Source organism: Girardinichthys multiradiatus, chromosome 18 (assembly GCF_021462225.1).
Source record: "Girardinichthys multiradiatus isolate DD_20200921_A chromosome 18, DD_fGirMul_XY1, whole genome shotgun sequence".
NCBI lineage: Eukaryota > Metazoa > Chordata > Actinopteri > Cyprinodontiformes > Goodeidae > Girardinichthys > Girardinichthys multiradiatus.
In genome coordinates, this window is record NC_061810.1 from 43,488,111 (window position 1) to 43,505,876 (window position 17,766).

A 17,766-nucleotide genomic window follows, 5' to 3' on the forward strand; every position below is an offset into this window, starting at 1 on the left:
GGCAATTATTGATAATACATCAAAATCCAACACTGCATTAATCAAATTAGTGCCATATATATGTTTCAAAAGTAAGCTAGCTTTATAATAAGAAAAAATAAAAAACAATTACATTTAATCTGTATTTACACTTAACTCACTAATACCTTCAGGATGCTGCAGTTTTTTTTTCAGTTACAGCTTCCTTTTTCAGTAAACGAACAGCTTTCTCATTCTGATAATGTGTTCATGCACAAGGCTAACACTAGTATTTTTACTCTCTGTTTTAATAAGGCTTTTTCATCATTTTTGATCATAGCTTCTTTTTGTGTTCCCAGTTGTGAACCGTGAATAATTTCTTGGCAAAACTTTTAGAAAATGTCCATTACGTAGTAAACTTAGCACTTTGCTTTGGACATTGTACAATTGTATAACCAGTGTTTCCGCTGCTCTCTGTGCTGGTTTCTCATCAACAGATATCAACAGCTGGTGGTTGATATCTGAGCACAATGATTTGGGCAGCTTGCATGACATAAACAGACAGGGAGCTATTAAAGTCAATACAAATGGTGTCTAAATAACAATGTTTGAAAATAGATAACATGATCTAATTTTCTTCTATTCAAACTGAAAAAAAAAAAAAAAATTCCTGCTACTGCAAGAATATTCTACTATATTGAATAGTGCAGTTACAACAATGTTCTTTACAAAATGTAATAATGATTATTATTTGGTTCTGATACACAAACATAAGGAAAAATATAGAATAAAGTCACTAGATTCATTACTATTCAAGTGTTTGAGCTGAGAATATTGTGCTTTTTGCTGTTCTGTTCTGTTCTGTTCTGTTCTGTTCTGTGCTGTTCTGCATAGATTGAGCCAGAGAAAACTTGGGTCATTCTGCCACTTTCTCTGCCATCTCATTAAAATTACTTGCAACTGCAGGAACAGTATGACAGAACACTTTTATGGTTTTGAAAGTTTAACATTTAAAATTCTTTGCATACCTTGAGACCAGTAACAACCTCCATGCCTAGGTATGAGAAATGATAGTAACCTGTGCCATTCCTGTAGCATCTAGCAGCCTTATGATCCAAGATTATGCCATACCTGGTTCATTCACACCTTCAGATGTGAAACTGGGAAACATTTGAGACAGCTGCTATCATTGTACAGAAGTGCTGGACTTTTTACTACTTGATGCACACCATCTGAACCCCAGTAAAGCCTTGTATTGGTTTGCACAATTTGGGTTATGCATACATAAATAAATTATTAAGTTGTGTTATTACTTGAGCTTTAACTGTTCTGGTAAGTATATTTTTTGATATATGGCATGACCCAGAAAATCCAGTTGTTTTTCCATTGCATACTAAGTAACTAGCAGCTGGCTGCAGACACATATTGCTCAAGTTACAGTTAGTTTTTGTAAAAATCTTCATGTACAAAATAAACTCACTCAAGTTTGTCTTAATTTCAAATTTTGATTCTATTTCATCTAAACCTCTTTAGAAGCATTACATCATTTTGCTTGAATAATCTAAGCCTAAAACAGAACAGAAGTCTCGGCTGCTGTTGTGTAGCTACAAAACAGTGATACTGAATTCCCTTTCTTCACTATTGTGTCTGTCCCTCCTCTCTGTCTGTCTGCTGTATGCTGATTGCAGATTCTACAGAGAACAAATCAGCTGGCTCAGATAATCAGTTCATGGTGATCTGCGGCAGGACAAAAAGGATAAAAAAAGAAGTATTCAGCACATTATTACATGGGTATGAAATAGCTGCTGGAGATGTTTTTAGACTGATGTCGAGTAAGTAAAAGGGAGGATAGTTCAAGCAGAATTAATATAAATTAGTGTAATTACTTATAGCTATTTAGGCTAGTTAAGCACCCCACTATTTTGAACAACTTTGCTTCTAAGATAATTAAATTGATTAAATCGAATATATGAATGACAAGCCTGCCTGAGTGAGGCAGATGCATATCTTTTTCTATGAAGAAACCTAACAGCTGTGGGCACATTATAACTACTGCAGTTGTAATTAGGGAATTATGGTGACATGATGAGAATCAGTTTCCATACAGATGCTGTCTGCACAGGAAGATCAAAAAATGAATCAATTTACTTTTAACTGCTTTTAAAAATATTGATTTTGAAGCATTTTTAAGAAAAAACAATACCAAATTTCAACCAATTCTTGTAAGATTGTGTGTTTTATTTTATTAAGAGTAGAAAGGGCTGCTGGGGAAATGTTGGCTGAATGTCTCAAAGTGTGTGACTGACATCTAGTGGACAACATGAGGTACTGAAATATATTCCAAATTACAAAAACAAAATGATTGCTTGTGACTTTCACTGTAACCCTTTAGAACTGTCATTTAGCTCTAATGTTAAAACAAATAAAGGACATTACCAGGGAAGAGACTAAATATCCATTTTGAGTGTATTATAAACATGCTGTAGCTAAACCAGTAAATACTTGGATTATCTGCTATCATCGTCACCCTCTCACTGCGAAGTGGAAGTGGAGGCTGTAACTTGACCTTGGTTCTTAATGGCTGTGTGACAACAGTGACCCATCCCACTGGCCTGTCTGCCCATTTGTTGTGTCTATTTATAATGTCCAGACACAGTGCAGAGGTTATTCAGGGGTGCCAGGGAACACAAGGCAACAGAAGAACAAAGGGTGAGAGTTTTACTATTACTGTAGGAGCTGGTGACTAAAACATTTGTTAACTTTATATAAGATTATATAATTGCATTTAGAATTTATGCATTTTAACATGTCCATAGTCTTACTGTGTACTAATGCATGCTTTTTTGTATTATGACTAGATTTTTATGTTGCAGGATAACACATTCTAATCTAACACATTTATCTGCAATCTCACAATTTGACCAGTAAAATATGCTTTATAAAATATGATGAGACCCTGTTTTGCCCTCCGAATGTCCTTCTTTGTGGCATAGATTCAACATGGTTGACATATTCCAAGATGACGGACCATATTGTCATATTGTTGCAGTGGATTTGTCGGTTGCACATCTATTATGCAAATTGCCAGTTCCACCTCATCCCAAAGGAGCTCTGTTGGATTAAGATCTGATCAGAGTGGAAGCCAACTCGCTGTCATGTTTAAAAACTTAGTTGCAGATGATATTTGATTTGTGACATCGTGCATTATCCTGCTGAAAAAGGCTATGGTGTTTAAACAATGCTCAATTGGTACTAGAGGGGACAAAATATGCCTAGAAAGTATCACCCACACCACTGTACTACCACCACCAGCCTGAACATCGAAGCTAAAATCCAGACTCATCAGTCATCAGACCAGGGAACATTCTTTTCATCTCTTGGTGTCCGATTTTGGAGACCTTGTGCAAATTTTAGCCTCAGTGTTACACTGACAGGAGTATCACTGGGTGGGGTCTTATGATAATGTTGACAACCTGTGTCAGAGATGGTATTTTGTATAACTTGGTTGTAAGGAGTCGTTATTTATTTACTGCCACCTCAAACCAGTCTGACCCTTCTCCTCTGACATCAGCATTTTTGTCCACACAAGTGTCGCCCAGCAAGTGTTTTCCCAACAATTTTAGAAATACTCAGACCAGATATAGAACTTCAGCAAGTCACCTTCACGATGTCTAGATGTCTAAATGCATTCAGCTTCCATGCACTTGTCAGATTTTCTATTTTTCTTAACAAACACTGAAGATATATAAGACATACAATGGCTGGTGAAAGAAGGCGTGTAGTTAGATAGGCTTCCGGGGCAGAAGTCCCGGATGTTTTCTGAATAGACCCAGACCTCTTGATAGAAGAAATTTAGAAATATTAAAAAGATGCAGCCACAAAATGGTATTGGACTTCACATTTTTATTTAAAAACAATCAAATTTTTTTCAATTGTGTTCCATATACAGGTCCTTCTCAAAATATTAGCATATTGTGATAAAGTTCATTATTTTCCATAATGTCATGTTGAAAATTTAACATTCATATATTTTAGATTCATTGCACACTAACTGAAATATTTCAGGTCTTTTATTGTCTTAATATAGATGATTTTGGCATACAGCTCATGAAAACCCAAAATTCCTATCTCACAAAATTAGCATATCATTAAAAGGGTCTCTAAACGAGCTATGAACCTAATCATCTGAATCAACGAGTTAACTCTAAACACCTGCAAAAGATTCCTGAGGCCTTTAAAACTCCCAGCCTGGTTCATCACTCAAAACCCCAATCATGGGTAAGACTGCCGACATGACTGCTGTCCAGAAGGCCACTATTGACACCCTCAAGCAAGAGGGTAAGACACAGAAATAAATTCCTGAACGAATAGGCTGTTCCCAGAGTGCTGTATCAAGGCACCTCAGTGGGAAGTCTGTGGGAAGGAAAACGTGTGACAGAAAAGGCTGCACGAGAAGACCCTGAGGAAGATTGTGGAGAAGGGACGATTCCAGACCTTGGAGGACCTGCGGAAGCAGTGGACTGAGTCTGGAGTAGAAACATCCAGAGCCACCGTGCACAGGCGTGTGCAGGAAATGGGCTACAGGTGCCGCATTCCCCAGGTCAAGCCACTTTTGAACCAGAAACAGCGGCAGAAGCGCCTGACCTGGGCTACAGAGAAGCAGCACTGGACTGTTGCTCAGTGGTCCAAAGTACTTTTTTCGGATGAAAGCAAATTCTGCATGTCATTCGGAAATCAAGGTGCCAGAGTCTGGAGGAAGACTGGGGAGAAGGAAATGCCAAAATGCCAGAAGTCCAGTGTCAAGTACCCACAGTCAGTGATGGTCTGGGGTGCCGTGTCAGCTGCTGGTGTTGGTCCACTGTGTTTTATCAAGGGCAGGGTCAATGCAGCTAGCTATCAGGAGATTTTGGAGCACTTCATGCTTCCATCTGCTGAAAAGCTTTATGGAGATGAAGATTTCATTGTTCAGCACAACCTGGCACCTGCTCACAGTGCCAAAACCACTGGTAAATGGTTTACTGACCATGGTATCACTGTGCTCAATTGGCCTGCCAACTCTCCTGACCTGAACCCCATAGAGAATCTGTGGGATATTGTGAAGAGAACGTTGAGAGACTCAAGACCCAACACTCTGGATGAGCTAAAGGCCGCTATCGAAGCATCCTGGGCCTCCATAAGACCTCAGCAGTGCCACAGGCTGATTGCCTCCATGCCACGCCGCATTGAAGCAGTCATTTCTGCAAAAGGATTCCCACCAAGTATTGAGTGCATAACTATACATGATTATTTGAAGGTTGACGTTTTTTGTATTAAAAACACTTTTCTTTTATTGGTCGGATGAACAGCAGTTTACTCCAGGTCGACCTGCCTCCTTCATTACCTGAAAAGTTACACTGAGGGTCACTCAGGGATCATTTTAGAGCAACCGTGAAGCCAACAGAAGAGTGGGAGGCCTGGTAGGTGTGTGTTCAGGAACAGGTGGACGCCGAGCAGTATAATCCAGACAAAGATAGCGGTAAATCCTGAATGCTGACTCAGAATGGGCTAATTGTAAGTTACAGCTAATCACTGATTCACCCAGCAAGACATGAGGTGGAGGTTCACTCTAATGAGCATCTTCAGGGTCATAATGAGGGACTTTCACCTGAGCTACAGGTAAAGTTAAATGATCTGTGATAGAAAACAGTAGCAACCTTCTCTGTGAGCATATAGCGGGATTTGCATCATAATGTGAAAATATCTGGTCCTTTACTTCAGTCAAAATAAAAGCATTTAATCCTAACGTAGCTGAACGCATTAAAAGGTCCTTCAGATCAACACATTGCATCTCATTGCTGCAGCCAATCTTATAGTCAAGTTCTACATGTAGACAGAAAAAAGTGTTGCTCAATAAACCAGGAAAATATCTCCTGGTTCCAGTAAGACGTAGTAGAAAGTGCAAAGCCTCCCTCTTCTCTTTCATATCTTCTGTGCTGATTCTAAACTCTAAGCTCTGGCTTTAAAGATGCAGGATAATTAAGAAATAAATCATAGCACTTAATCACAGGTGGACCATTGATTAGTTAACTATTTTATTTTTCTGACTTACACATGTAATATTATATAAACTAAACTAATTAACCAAGGATACAGTTTTACTGAAGGTTAGACATACATACCATATGTATACAGTTATTAATAACTGTGATATTAGCACTGATAAGGTCCAGGATGAGGCTTTATGTTATATTTTAATCACCACAACTTAACACCCTTTCCTCTCAAAGTGTTTAATAGTAAGAACTGCACTAATGTCTCACATGTTCAATGCAGAACAAAAGACTGTGTTGTAAAATGTTTCATTTATTATTTTTGGCAGACCAAATTTCTTCAGAAGTGGAATGAAGGGCTGAAAAGATGGAGATAAAATAGAACAGGGTCATAAAAGAAGGAACAATTTTAATAAAATGTTTCGAAAGCTGCGGTGGCAGGGCTTCGGGGGTGGATGAGATTCGCCCTGAGTACCTCAAGTCTCTGGATGTTGTGGGGCTGTCATGGTTGACACGCCTCTTCAACATTGCGTGGCGGTCGGGGACAGTGCCTCTGGATTGGCAGACTGGGGTGGTGGTCCCCCTTCATAAGAAGGGGGACCGGAGGGTGTGTTCCAACTACAGGAGGGGATCACACTCCTCAGCCTCCCTGTTAAGGCCTATGCCAGGGTATTGGAGAGGAGAGTCCGACCGATAGTCGAACCTCGGCTTCAGGAGCAGCAGTGTGGTTTTCGTCCCGGCCGTGGAACACTGGACCAGCTCTATACCCTCTACAGGGTGCTCGAGGGTTCATGGGAGTTTGCCCAACCGCTTCACATGTGTTTTGTGGACCTGGAGAAAGCATTCAACTGTGTCCCTCGTGATGCCCTGTGGGGGGTGCTCCAGGAATATGGAATCGGGGGCTCTTTATTAGAGGACATCCGGTCCCTGTTCGAGCGGAGCAGGAGTTTGGTCCGCATTGCCGGCACTAAGTCGGACCTGTTCCCAGTGTATGTTGGACTCCGGCAGGGCTGCTCTTTGTCACCGGTCCTGTTCATAACTTTTATGGACAGGATTTCTAGACGCAGCCAAGGGCCGGAGAGGGTCTGGTTTGGGGACCAGTGGATTTCGTCTCTTCTTTTTGCGGATGACGTGGTCCTGCAGGCCCCCTCTAGCCAAGACCTATAGCATGCGCTGTGGCGGTTCGCAGCCGAGTGTGAAGGGGCTGGGATGAGGATCAGCTCCTCCAAGTCCAAGGCCATGGTACTCGACCGGAAAAGGGTGGCTTGTCCTCTTCAGGTTGGAGGGGAGTTCCTGCCTCAAGTGGAGGAATTTAAGTATCTCGGGGTGTTGTTCACGAGTGAGGGAAGAATGGAGCGGGAGATCAACAGACGGATGCGGCTGCCACAGTAATGGGGGCGCTGTGCCGGTCCGTTGTGGTGAAGAGAGAGCTGAGCCGAAAAGCGAAGCTCTCGATTTACCGGTCGGTCTACGCTCCTACCCTCACCTATGGCCATGAACTTTGGGTCATGACCGAAAGAACGAGATTCCGGATACAAGCGGCTGAAATGAGCTTCCTCCGTAGGGTGGCCGGGCACTCCCTTAGAGATAGGGTGAGGAGCTCGGCCATCCGGGAAGAGCTCGGAGTAGAGCCGCTGCTCCTCCACATTGAGAGGAGCCAGTTGAGGTGGGCTGGTGCGTCTATACCGGATGCCTCCTGGACGCCTTCCTCGGGAGGTGTTCCAGGCACGTCCCACCGGGAGGAGGCCCAGGGGACGGCCCAGGACACGCTGGAGGGACTATGTCTCTCGGCTGGCCTGGGAACGCCTTGGGCTCCCCCTGGAGGAACTGGAGGAGGTGTCTGGGGAGAGGGACGTCTGGGCGTCTCTGCTGAGTCTGCTGCCCCCGCGACCCGGTCCCGGATAAGCGGAAGACGACAAGTACAAGTACGAGTTTCGAAAGCTCTTGGCATAATAAAATAAATGTGTTTTAGGATTTTACCATTTGACTAAGATTTAGGAAAATCAACTTTATACCACTTTCCTTTTTTGAAATATAAGAATAAAGACAATGGAGCCTCAGGAGGGGAACACTTTGATGAGAATGTAACGTTTAAAAAGGTAATTTATGTAGATGACAAAAGAAGCACATTTATCTGGCTCAGAGTAAACATCTCTGAGTTTAAGAAAAACCTTTGTCAGCAAAAATTCAGATTAAGTTCTTTTCTAAATACCTCAAAATGTGTCATTATTTGCTTCAGCAAAATGGTTTTTCATCAGGCCTAAACTCTGTTTCTCCTTGTCCTTCATTCAGCTTCTAACAGAAATAAAAAGTAAAATTATTGCAAACCTTTTTTTTTTTATTCACAATAATTTACATTCAGTCTAAAACCAGCCAAGACAGAGAGCTGGTACAATATGTCCTATATTATTTTAATTTTAATTATCTATAAATTGTCTTATTGAAATCTAAATATTTTGGATTTGGGCTAAAGCTCCCAATGTTTTAGACTCTAAAAATGCCCCTGGGTGAAAGTATCTAGCAGTAGCAGCAACGTTGCCCACATTGTTATTACCTTCTGTGTTTTTATTTCTCTCCTCAGACAGAAGAAATGAAAATGGCAAAAGTCATTCATAAGCACTGTGACAACTGTTACAGTGTCCACTGTCAAGCCCCGGTGAATCTTTCCATCTCATGTATGGTCATTAAGTGTCACAAACACTGTGGCGCCACCTTTCATATGTGTAAGCAAGATGAGCACCAACTACTCTGTCCATATGAGATGGTTCCTTGCCTGAATGTTGACTTTGGCTGCCCGCTCACAATGCTACGCCACAAGTTAGCCAAACACTTGGAGGTCTGCCCAGCCAGTGTTGTCTGCTGCTCTCAAGAGTGGAATCGCTGGCCTGTTCATGAAACAGACATGACCTTTTACAGAAAAGTTTCAGAAAATCTTCAACTAAACACGGAGACAAACCTTGACGTTGCTCTGGCTCTCAGGGATCAAGCCCTGCTGTTTCAGTCCATCAAAATGAAAAACATTTTTCCTGAGATGATGGAGGACCCTGTCTTTCAGAATATTTCCACTGGAGTTAACAGTCCTGTTAAGGATGCCTTCTGCTCCTTAGATTTTAGTGAATTTACAGAAAATGTCAGAGCAGAGATGGAAGGAGTAGAAGTGAGTCAAGAAGAGAGAAATGCTTTGGCAAAAAACGACAATGTGGCAAGTACCAAAAATTACAATACATGGGAGAGAATATTTAAGAAGGAGGACGGGTGCAACCAAGCTGTTAAAAACTTAAATAAGGAAGGAAAATGGGAAGAAAAAGAAGAACAAAAGTATTTAAATTGTGAGGTGGAAAATAGAAACTCACATAAGGGTGCAGTGAGTGATACCAGAAATATGGATGGTGCAACCGGCCTTGCGCCTTGGCAAGATGGTGTCCTTGAAAGGTTGGGAAAAGAAGTCAATATTGCAGAATATAACATGTACCTGGTGCACAATGGGGCAATGCTGATTAACTTTGGTCAACTTGCTGCATGCACGCCAAGAGAGAAGGACTTTGTTTACGGTAATCTGGAGCCAATCGAGGTTCAGACTGTCCGCTCATTTAATGTTCCTGCCAGCTATCGAGCAAAGCGCAGTCACCTGAAGGACCCGTCACATAAGGCCAAAACTGCACACCAGAGTGTGGATACTGCCGATTTGGGCTTGTCAATTGAAGATCTTCCCAAGTCTGAAGAGGTCAGTGCAACACTTCTGTGCTCACTCGAAAAGGAACTGAAGGGACATTTCATCTCAGAGAGTGCTACGACAGATGGTCTTTATGTAAATATAGGAACACAAACGTACAACTTTTCCTCTGCTCCCTTCAAAGCAGATGCATCCCTAGCCGATGTCATCGCAGAAAGACCTTGTGGTCTTTATTTTGATGTTGAAACTGAATCTGTCACTAGAAGACACAACAAAATGAGTTCAGCTTTCAGCTACATATGTGGCCACTCCTTTCGCCGTGATGAGTACCAGTCTCATTTCAGGAATGCTCACTGTGACATACAGGCCTCTCTAGGTGGCTGGTATCAGCAGCGTTGCCCCTTAGCATACCTCGGCTGTACTTTTTCCCAGATAAGGTTTCATCCTGCAGGTCAACAAGCTACAATCAAATATTGCCAAGATGTTAGCACCTTGGTATTCCAGCCTCACATCCCTGCAACCCTCGGAGATGGTGGGAAAAGCTGGAGTCCTCGAAGAAGTGCTGATTTCAATGGCCTAAGCAGCCTTCCGCTTGAGATCCTTCAGCATATTGCTGGTTACCTTGACAGTTTTACACTATTGCAGTTATCCCAGGTTTCTCATCTGATGAGAGATGTTTGTGCCACACTGTTGCAGGAAAGAGGAATGGTCCTCTTGGAGTGGAAGAAAAAGACATACTCGCATGGTGGAAGTTCATGGAAAAGTCGGAAAAAAGCAAGTATTTTAAGATTTCTTGTATTAGCTTTCATTCATTGCTGCGGATGTTTATTATCTTCCTTTAGTCTAGATTTTATAGAATTATACAATTTTAATCTAATTTGTGAGGAAAGTGAAACCATGGCCAGACTTCTATGTTGGTGTCAGATAGTAGCTGTCACCATTCTCTTATGTGTCATTGGAAAGCTTCAGTCATTCAAAGCATGACAGCAGCTGATGTAAATACTCTCCAAACTCTCAGTAGTCCTCTCCAACAGTATTTAAGTCTCCAATGGCAGTGTTGGCATCATTTAATGACCTCCAGCTTAAAGTGGCTATGGATCTTTTCACCTTTTCTACTGTCCTTAGTGAGGATTACTGACCTTTAGAGTCAGACAGCAAAAGGAAATGTGAGTGAAGCATTTTGTTCCATGTCCATCAGTGGTCCATTAAACTGATGGCACAGTGGCTTTTTAAAGTGTTCATCCTTGAACTTTTTCGCATTTTCTCATGTTACAAGCAGGACAGTCAGTGGTATGTGATAGACACAAGGCAGCGCGTACCTTTGAAGAAGAAAAACAGTATACAAATTCCAAAAAGTGTATTTATTAAGAGTGCAAGAAGTATTTTTTACACTCTTTACTCTGATACTACTGGATAAATCCAGTCTAATCGATTCCTTTTAGAAATCACCTAATTAGTAAATGGAGTCCACTTCTGTGCACTTAAATTACTATGCATGGAAAACAAGTTGTGCTCATCACCCTGGACACAACATTCACTTGGTAAAACATGATGGTGGCAGCATAATGGATTAGGAGACTTTTCTTCAGCAGGGAGGGGGAAGTTGGTCAGAACTGATGGAAATGTGTGCTAAAGAGTTTACCTACCAGCAGACAACAACCCTGAACATACAGCAAGAGCTGCAATGAAATGGTTCAGATGAAAGCAAATGCATGTTAAAATGGCCCAGTCAAAGTCCAGACCTAATAAGAATCTCTGACAAGGGGCGCTCCATGTGGTAGAGCAGGCACACCATGCAGAGGTTACAGTTCGATTCAGTCCCTGGGCCATTTGCTGCATGTCTTCCCCTTGTCTCTGCCCTTTTTCCTGTCCAGCTACTAATGAAGAAATTCCACTAGTGCCACAAAAACCTTAAAAAATCTCTGGAAAGACTTGTTTTTCACACATGTTCTCAATTTGATACATATCATTTTCCTTCCTCTTCACATTTATGCACTTTGAGTCAGTCTATCTCATAAAATCCTGATAAAATACAGTGAGGGTTGGAGTTGTGACTTAACAAATGTGAAAAACTGTTAACTGGTATTAATATTCCTGCAAAGCCATGTAAAAATCAGTTTCACAAAGATTTTCATTTGTGCCTTTCTTTGGGAGTTCACAATAAAAAGAATCTATCTCGCCAGGTTTACTTGGCTTATATTTGACAATGAACCTCGCCTCGCGGCTTAGATCGTAATGCCACAAAGATGCTTGTTGTTCCTGGAAACTAGGCCCGCATAAGTTTCACTTAAATCTCGTTCAGATTTATGGGCGCTCTGTAGAAGCTGTTGAATAATTTAAAAGTGCTGAGCTGTGGTAATTGAAAGTCAGCATTTTGTGTTAGCACCATCTCCTTCTGAAATTCATCTGGAGGTCTTCTTGAGGCAGAGCAGATGAGTGTATTGTGTTAGTTGTGCTCAATTTTAGTGGCAGGTGCAGAGTAATTGAACCAATATGGTAGATTATATCATGGACTTTTAACAAGCATTTTAAAACTTCAAACAAAATATTTTTATGATCTAATAAAATATTCTAGATAGTAAATAAACTACAATTAGCTGGTACAGAAGAGAATAACGTGTAACCCCTAAAAGAGCTTTTTTATATTGACACAATGTTTCAAAAACGATCTTACCTAAAGCTTATAAAGAGGAAAGACATTAACTAATGCAACTAATGCATGCATCTATTTTTACATTGACTATGTTGGTCTGGCAGTGATCACGAGACAAAGAGGATGCCGATGATATCACTGATGTGGAATAGCCTAAAGCCAAACACTGCACTCTCAGTAACAAATGGGATATGAGCTCATTCATGGGAACACTTCAGGTTGAAATGAATGTGTGGGCAACAGCTGGGTATTTGCTCTGAAATGAATGGCATAATTTGTATGAATTTTTAACAGATGGTATTGAAATAGGATTGAGCTCTGATATGGAACAAAAGTACTCAGTGATCTAGATTCCATCTATATTAAAAATAGATCCTTTATCATTGCACTCTGCTCTGCTGTGGAAGTAATCTTCACCTGTTTGCTTTCCAGATCTGGAGGTTCAGCTCTCTGTTTTCTGCAGTGGACCGCTGGAGCTTCAGTAATGTTCCTTCCATGTCGGAGCATCTGAAAAGCTGCACCTTCTACCAGAGAGAGGAGCGCAGGGAGCCAGTGGCTCTGGCCTGTCTGAAAGAAGTCAGAGAAAGACATGGCAAACTGAAGCATGAAAGATAATCCTACATCTTGGAGCACAGTGGGCGGACCACAGCAGGAGCAATGTCATGTTAGGAATAACTGGAGAACCGGGCCTATGCATCTATTGCTGTGTAAAAACTGTAAATACCTAAGAAAATGCTTAATTTTCAAACATCTCATTTAAGAGTACAAAATTATGAAATAACTAATTTCATTAAGTTTTAAGCAAAAACTACCCTCAGGTTTGTGAAATAAAAGGAATAGAAAGTGTTGCTGTTGACAGCTGTTTCAGTATGGCAAGACTGACATCCAGTGGAACAAAGCTGAAGTGCCTCATCTGTGCAGAGGATGAGGTCACATTACATAGTACAAAAACAGTTTGGATATCTGATTCCAAGTTCTGTTACCATATATATTAGTTTAGAAACAATGTTTTGTTTTCAACGAGTACCCTTGATTATTTTTTTTTTTTTATTACTGCTGTGACTCTTTGACAATACAAGAGCTTTATGTTTCCATGAATTTAGAAGTATACACTGTTTAATAAATTTACTGTTGTAGTCTGATACTTTTTCCTTATACACTGAAAAAACAAACTGTTGGATTTTTTAGAATTGGTGTAAAAATTGTATATATTCGGTTTGGGCAGGTTAAATCACTAATTCTTAGTAGTCGCTAAAAGATAAACATAAGCATTATAAACACGCACGTCTTATACACAGTAGTACGTGCACAACTGACTAAATGATACATACATAATAAAGAACTGCTAAACAGTCAAAGTAAGAATGTTTCACTAGCCATCTTGAAATCCTAAATGTTAAGAGTTGCTCCCACTTTCTGAGTTGGATGTCGTTTCATTTCAGTCAGTCAGTCATTTTCTACCACTTATTCCATAGTTGGCCACTGCTGGAGATAGGCCCCCAAAGAGCTGGTGCCTATCTCCAGCAGTCTATGGGCGAGAGGTGGGGGACACCCTGGACAGGTCACCAGTCCATCACAAGGCAACACACAAACAACCACACACACTCATTCATACACCTAAGGGCAATTTAGAGTTACCAATTAACCTAACAGGCATGTCTTTGGACTGTGGGAGGAAGCTGGAGTACCCAGTAAGAACCCATACATGCACAGGGAGAACATGCAAATTCCATGCAGAAAGACCACAGGCTGGGAGTTGATCCAAGGACCTTCTTGCTGCAAGGCAACAGTGCTACCAACTGCACCACCATGCAGCCCTGTTTCATTTCAGTTTCAGTTGAAACTGATGACTACGAACTGGGAAATGTCCATTTCCCACTACTCAAATGCATCATTCACATTAGCAGTGTCACAAACTCAAGGCCCAAAACATGACAGCAGTAGAAAAAAACGTTTTAAATGCAAACTGACAAGGTGCCTTTTCCTTTCCTCCAACCTTTTCCTTGGCATTCACAGCTAAAATATGCTGTTCATTAAGAACAACTGCTTCAGGATTAAAAAGCTCAAATGGCTTGCATTAGCACTGTTGCTACGCCAGGCAAGGCATAAAATGTATTGACATAGTAATACACTTCTGTAAGTCTACTCTAACAAGGTGGCATGTTAACATTTATTATGGCAACCCCTGCTACTATGTGTTATTCATTCCCAAAGGCTTCCTCGAGGTTAAAAAGCTTAGCTTGCTATTTTGACTTCAATATTAGCACTGACACTGAACTTGTTAAAGCTGGAAACAAACTGAAATTCTTGTTTCAACACTGAAACTTTCTCAACCATAACTCTTATGACAATATTTAATTTTTACTAAAGTGATATATTTTATAATATTACAGAAACATATAATGCTCCGTGACACACACCACAAATGAGAAAAATTGTTAACTGAACCAACATATTTAGTCAAATTCTAATTAAAAGGTATAAGCAAAATTTGTGACCAAAATAATGTTGCAAATGTTAGTAGAATCAAACAAATATAAAATCTTTCATTCATTAGGAAGCAGCGTGTGGCATAGTGGTAGGGTGTGCAACCCATACACAGAGGCTTCAGTCCTCGACGCAGGTGTCCCTGGTTTGAGTCCCGACTCCAGAGAACTGTGCTGCATGTCTTCAACCTCTCGGATACAAGTGACGCAACATGTTTTTTTTTTCTTTTATTAATTCATTTTCTTGATTTAAACCATTTTAATGGATAGTATGTGATATCCACCAAAATTCCTGTTTGCAGTGTAGGAGCACCATCGATGAAGTTAAAAAGACATTAACAAGACACACGTTTTTATTTTTTTTAATTCTAACATCAGAATACAAAACAGTTTCTTGCAAAAAATTTATTTTCATCAACTACTGCATCTCTGCCAAGTCAGGGTTGCGAAGATTGTTGATCACCTCTGCCAGCATTTTGTTGCACAGGGCTGCATAAGGATTAAGAAGCACTGCCTGCTGATGAGCAAATTCACTTCCGAGTGCAGCCGCTTTCTCAAAATCCATCCTGGCCTCGTCATTCTGGCACGCTAATCTCCGCAGAAGGCCTCTCTGTACTAGAGCCTGGCAGGCGCTTCTTCCCGAGCCACCACTGAGGGAGATGGCTCGGTCGAGATCCTGCAGGGCTCCTGGGGTGACAAAGTAGAACCATGATGCACATATATGTTATAGAGGCTGATTTTGCAAAAGTAAAAACTGAATGAAAAAATAAGGACTAAATTATAAGGTTTGTGCTTCAAACACAAAAGAAACCAACAAAAGTAAAGAAATGCTTTGTATCTTATTAATAATGCTTGAACCAGCAACTGGTCAACAAACCCAGTAACAATGAACAACTTTCTATTCACTTTTTCTTTGATGGATGACCATGTCTTGTTAGGTTTGCAGATGTGCCATAGTTTCTCTGTTTTCAGGGCACTGTTCTGAACAGTGTTATGAGAGATGTTCAAACTTTTTGAAATTGTTTCAGAACCTAACCCTGCTTGAAATGTCTCCACAACCTTATCCCTGGCCTCTCTGCTGTGTTTTCTGATCTTCATGATGCTGTTTTTTTCATTAATCTTCTCTAACAATCCTCTGAGGCCTTCACAGAACCCCTGTCTTTTTACTGACAATAAATTATAGGCAGAAGAACATAGTTAATCATTTTTTGACAGAAATTAGTTGCACTGGATTTTTATTTTGGGTTCTCACTGGAATGGGGATGAGTACATATTCATGGCAAACTTTTCAGATTGTTGTTTCGAAAAAACCTTGAGGTTGTAATATGAGAAAATATCAAAAATGTTCAAGGGGTATAAATACTTTTGAAGGCACAGTTGTTTCATTTAGAGCTGAAACCAGCCATATCATGTTTTGTTTGTATACAAATATTTGCTAACTAAGCAGCCTGAACATTTGTTTGTATCAGTTCAAATGTAGTGAAACACTGGCTTTATCTTTTTTGCAAGGGGAATACACATAATTTGTAAAATCTAAGTGTTTTTTTCAGAAGCAAATACAAAAAGGTTCACCTGTGATTCTAAACTTTCAAGATGATTCTGATATGAACTTCAAAATCCCTGTAATTCACTTTCTACAACCCTGCCATTGTTTTATCTTCAACATATAAAGAAGCTAATAATAAGAGGCCAACACAGAGCTTATAAGGTAACAATGGTGAGAATATGCAACAGAAAGGGAGAGCTCCTGCACTCTGTCATGCTGGCCTTAGACCCAGCAGTCTGACATGCTGGCACAATGCAGTGCCTTTGGGATGGGTTATTACTGAATTTGTTGAATTTACCGGCTGTGTCCCCAAGCAGCCGCAGGGCCTGAGCCCGGTTGTTATAGGCAGAGGCTCGCTGAGGCAGGATGTGGACTGCCTGGCTGAACAGCTGAAGAGCGGCTTGCAACTCCCCAGTCTCTGCCGCTGAGACACCCCGCATCTCCAGCTCTTTCACTTGCTTCAGCAACTCCGTGTCAAAACCACTGTCTGGCAGGAGGAGATAAACAGGTTGGAAAAAGCATTCACACTCAGCTGACAGGTACCGTGGCAAAGAAAAACACAGAAATGTCACCCAGAACTAAGTTTTGATTACAATGTCATGGGTTTTTTCACCCTAGGAATGGAATGTGTTCAAATAAATTCAATATGCTGTGACGATATGCAGAGACACATCAAGTCGTAAGCTCACGCTCACCATCGTCAATTAATTCTTCCTCTTGGTTCAGGCCAGGAACATCTCCAAAGGGGGTGGTGGGGTTGAATATAGCCTGGAGAACAGTTTTGTCATGTGCTGAAGCCATCTTCCTGCTGTGTGTGGAGTAGGCAGAGAATCACGGAAAATAGAGGAAAGTAATGACATCTATATCACAGCAGGACAGGGAAATATTCCTCCCCTAAATTGTTCCATCGCTGGCAGCCAATCAGAGAGGGGGGCGGAAGCAGAGGTGGACTTTAGATACTCCAGCACATCTGAGTTTGGTTAACTCAAAAGAAAATGCAGACTAGAAAGATCTACATAAAGTGGATCTCATGTGAATGGAAAAACCAGAAGATTGGTCATTTAAACTCTTTGTTATGTGCAATACTTTAACAGCAGAAGATTTTGTAGGTACAACTTACAGTTATTAGGTCAGCAATACAACTACATAAATAACACATAAACTAAATCATTAGATTGATGGAATGAAGGGAGAAATATATACAGAAAACTGACTAGTTTGAGAAAGTTAGATTGCCAATAGCTAAACTGCAACCCATAGGCTGCTAAATAGGTGGGAGAAGAACAAAAAAAAAGAAAATATATATGCTCACAAAATGCTGCAGTTTTCACCCTTTTCCTAGCCTATTCGGGTCCTGATACAAGAAAAAAACACTGTAAATTCTTGAGAAAAGTGTCACAAATAGCATAAAGGTTTCAAAA

At 40.7% G+C, this 17,766-nt stretch overlaps 2 protein-coding genes across 3 annotated transcripts; one reads left to right on the forward strand and one right to left on the reverse strand.

Annotated features, from left to right (window-relative positions):
- Positions 1-2,640: 2,640 nt before the first annotated feature.
- LOC124884367 (F-box only protein 40) lies at positions 2,641-13,455 on the forward strand. 2 transcript variants are annotated; one of them, XM_047392263.1, is made up of 3 exons: positions 2,641-2,667; positions 8,569-10,434; positions 12,746-13,455. In XM_047392263.1, exons 2-3 carry the CDS (start codon positions 8,578-8,580, stop codon positions 12,926-12,928), a joined length of 2,040 nt encoding a protein of 679 aa, XP_047248219.1. In that variant the 5' UTR covers positions 2,641-2,667; positions 8,569-8,577; the 3' UTR covers positions 12,929-13,455. The 2 variants fall into 2 exon arrangements, with proteins under 2 accessions (XP_047248219.1, XP_047248220.1); XM_047392264.1 differs by lacking the exon at positions 2,641-2,667 and having other exon boundaries at positions 8,399-9,711; positions 10,357-10,434.
- A 1,690-nt stretch (positions 13,456-15,145) lies between these two features.
- Positions 15,146-17,222, reverse strand: ttc36 (tetratricopeptide repeat domain 36). The gene is made up of 3 exons (XM_047392355.1): positions 17,041-17,222; positions 16,644-16,832; positions 15,146-15,486 (listed from the first exon to the last, which is right to left on the reverse strand). Exons 1-3 carry the CDS (start codon positions 17,144-17,146, stop codon positions 15,218-15,220), a joined length of 564 nt encoding a protein of 187 aa, XP_047248311.1. The 5' UTR covers positions 17,147-17,222; the 3' UTR covers positions 15,146-15,217.
- Positions 17,223-17,766: the final 544 nt, after the last annotated feature.

Excerpts from the sequence above, each read along its gene's own strand:
- LOC124884367 (XM_047392263.1), top strand. The coding sequence starts at position 8,578 with ATGAAAATGGCAAAAGTCATTCATAAGCACTGTGACAACTGTTACAGT. Across the intron at positions 10,435-12,745 it reads CATGGAAAAGTCGGAAAAAA|ATCTGGAGGTTCAGCTCTCT; the intron begins GCAAGTATTTTA and ends TTTGCTTTCCAG.
- ttc36 (XM_047392355.1), bottom strand. The coding sequence starts at position 17,146 with ATGGCTTCAGCACATGACAAAACTGTTCTCCAGGCTATATTCAACCCC. Across the intron at positions 16,833-17,040 it reads GGAAGAATTAATTGACGATG|ACAGTGGTTTTGACACGGAG; the intron begins GTGAGCGTGAGC and ends TCCTCCTGCCAG. Across the intron at positions 15,487-16,643 it reads GCTGCTTGGGGACACAGCCG|GAGCCCTGCAGGATCTCGAC; the intron begins GTAAATTCAACA and ends TTGTCACCCCAG.